This window comes from Lethenteron reissneri, chromosome 71 (assembly GCF_015708825.2).
Source record: "Lethenteron reissneri isolate LAM-NWPU_2019-01 chromosome 71, ASM1570882v1, whole genome shotgun sequence".
Taxonomy (NCBI): domain Eukaryota; kingdom Metazoa; phylum Chordata; class Hyperoartia; order Petromyzontiformes; family Petromyzontidae; genus Lethenteron; species Lethenteron reissneri.
In genome coordinates this window covers 1,746,602-1,750,068 of record NC_083849.1, presented here as the reverse complement: position 1 = coordinate 1,750,068, position 3,467 = coordinate 1,746,602, and the positions used below count along the sequence as shown (strand labels likewise).

Here is a 3,467-nt window from a genome sequence, read left to right as displayed (position 1 = left end):
CCACGTGTGCCCTCACCTACCCACGTGACCCTCACCTACCCACGTGACTCTCACCTACCCACGTGACACTCACCTACCCACGTGACCCTCACCTACCCACGTACCCTCACATACCCACGTGACCCTCACCTACCCACGTGACCCTCACCTACCCACGTGTGCCTCACCTACCCACGTGTACCTCACCTACCCACGTGTACCCTCACATACCCACGTGTACCCTCACCTATCCACGTGTGCCTCACCTACCCACGTGTACCCTCACATACCCACGTGTACCCTCACCTATCCACGTGTCCCTCACCTACCCACGTGTACCCCCTCACATACCCACGTGTACCCTCACCTATCCACGTGTGCCTCACCTACCCACGTGTACCCTCACCTACCCACTGACCCTCACCTACCCACGTGTACCTCACCTACCCACGTGTACCTCACCTACCCACGTGTACCTCACCTACCCACGTGTACCCTCACCTACCCACGTGACCCTCACCTACCCACGTGACCCTCACCTACCCACGTGACCCTCACCTACCCACGTGACCCTCACCTACCCACGTGTACCTCACCTACCCACGTGTACCCTCACATACCCACGTGACCCTCACCTACCCACGTGACCCTCACCTACCCACGTGTGCCTCACCTATCCACGTGTGCCTCACCTACCCACGTGACCCTCACCTACCCACGTGACCCTCACCTACCCACGTGACCCTCACCTACCCACGTGTGCCTCACCTATCCACGTGTGCCTCACCTACCCACGTGTACCTCACCTACCCACGTGTACCCTCACCTACCCACGTGTACCTCACCTACCCACGTGTACCTCACATACCCACGTGTACCTCACATACCCACGTGTACCTCACCTACCCACGTGACCCTCACCTACCCACGTGTACCTCACCTACCCACGTGTGCCTCACCTACCACGTGTACCCTCACATACCCCGTGACCCTCACCTACCCACGTGACCCTCACCTACCCACGTGTGCCTCACCTATCCACGTGTGCCTCACCTACCCACGTGACCCTCACCTACCCACGTGACCCTCACCTACCCACGTGTGCCTCACCTATCCACGTGTGCCTCACCTACCCACGTGTACCTCACCTACCCACGTGTACCCTCACATACCCACGTGACCCTCACCTACCCACGTGTACCCTCACCTACCCACGTGTACCTCACCTACCCACGTGTACCCTCACATACCCACGTGACCCTCACCTACCCACGTGTACCCTCACCTACCCACGTGACCCTCACCTACCCGTGACCCTCACCTACCCACGTGACCCTCACCTACCCACGTGTACCCTCACCTACCCACGTGACTCTCACCTACCCACGTGACCCTCACCTACCCACGTGTACCCCCCTACCCCCACGTGACTCACCTACCCACGTGACCCTCACCTACCCACGTGACCCTCACCTACCCACGTGACCCTCACCTACCCACGTGTACCCTCACCTACCCACGTGACTCTCACCTACCCACGTGACCCTCACCTACCCACGTGTACCCTCACCTACCCACGTGACCCTCACCTACCCACGTGTGCCTCACCTATCCACGTGTACCTCACCTACCCACGTGACCCTCACCTACCCACGTGTACCTCACCTACCCACGTGTACCTCACCTACCCACGTGTACCTCACATACCCACGTGTGCCTCACCTACCCACGTGTACCTCACCTACCCACGTGTACCTCACCTACCCACGTGTACCCCACCTACCCACGTGTACCACCTACCCACGTGTACCCTCACCTACCCACGTGTACCTCACCTACCCACGTGTACCCTCACCTACCCACGTGTACCTCACCTACCCACGTGTACCCTCACCTATCCACGTGTGCCTCACCTACCCACGTGACCCTCACCTACCCACGTGACCCTCACCTACCCACGTGTACCTCACCTACCCACGTGTACCTCACCTACCCACGTGTACCTCACCTACCCACGTGTACCCTCACCTACCCACGTGTACCTCACCTACCCACGTGTACCCTCACCTACCCACGTGTACCTCACCTACCCACGTGTACCCTCACCTATCCACGTGCCTCACCTACCCACGTGACCCTCACCTACCCACGTGACCCTCACCTACCCACGTGTACCTCACCTACCCACGTGTACCTCACCTACCCACGTGACCCTCACCTACCCACGTGTACCCACCTACCCACGTGTACCTCACCTACCCACGTGTACCTCACCTACCCACGTGTACCTCACCTACCCACGTGTACCCTCACCTACCCACGTGTACCTCACCTACCCACGTGTACCTCACCTACCCACGTGTACCTCACCTACCCACGTGTACCCTCACCTACCCACGTGTACCTCACCTACCCAAGGTGTACCCTCACCTACCCACGTGTACCCTCACCTACCCACGTGACCCTCACCTACCCACGTGCCCTCACCTACCCACGTGACCCTCACCTACCCACGTGTGCCCTCACCTACCCACGTGACCCTCACCTACCCACGTGACCCTCACCTACCCACGTGTGCCTCACCTACCCACGTGTACCCTCACCTACCCACGTGTACCCTCACCTACCCAAGGTGTACCCTCACCTACCCACGTGTACCCCACCTACCCAAGGTGTACCCTCACCTACCCACGTGTACCTCACCTACCCACGTGTACCCTCACATACCCACGTGTACCTCACCTACCCACGTGTACCTCACCTACCCACGTGTACCTCACCTACCCACGTGACCCTCACCTACCCACGTGACCCTCACCTACCCACGTGACCCTCACCTACCCATGTGACCCTCACCTACCCACGTGACCCTCACCTACCCACGTGACCCTTACCTACCCACGTGTACCCTCACCTACCCACGTGACCCTTACCTACCCACGTGTACCCTCACCTACCCACGTGACCCTCACCTACCCACGTGACCCTCACCTACCCACGTGACCCTCACCTACCCACGTGACCCTTACCTACCCACGTGTACCCTCACCTACCCACGTGACCCTTACCTACCCACGTGTACCCTCACCTACCCACGTGTACCCTCACCTACCCACGTGTACCCTCACCTACCCAAGGTGTACCCTCACCCACCCACGTGTATCTCACCTACCCACGTGTATCTCACCTACCCACGTGTACCTCACCTACCCACGTGTACCTCACCTACTCAAGGTGTACCGTCACCTTCCGCAAGATCCTTGCATGGACTGCCTTTGACTCTTATCACCTCCCCGTGTAGTCAGGGTCGGAATCGAACCCACGAACTCCTGCGTACCAGGCGAGGTAGTCAACATCTCATAGCCACCGTGATGATGATGATGATGATGGGAGAGAGACAAACTCCAACTATACAGCAGCAGCAGCAACAGGCGTTGTCAGGGTCGGGATCGAACCCACGACCTCCTGCGTACCAGGCGAGGTAGTCA

General features: G+C 59.6%; 1 protein-coding gene across 1 annotated transcript in view; it reads left to right on the top strand.

The window, feature by feature from the left end:
• The window catches only part of LOC133361187 (taperin-like), a 29,824-nt gene extending 26,566 nt beyond the window's left edge, over nt 1-3,258 (top strand). Inside the window, exon 3 of the mRNA XM_061580071.1 lies at nt 3,236-3,258. Coding sequence (XP_061436055.1) covers nt 3,236-3,258 — 23 coding nt within the window. The remainder of the gene's footprint in view (nt 1-3,235) is intronic.
• The last annotated feature ends 209 nt before the right edge of the window (nt 3,259-3,467 follow it).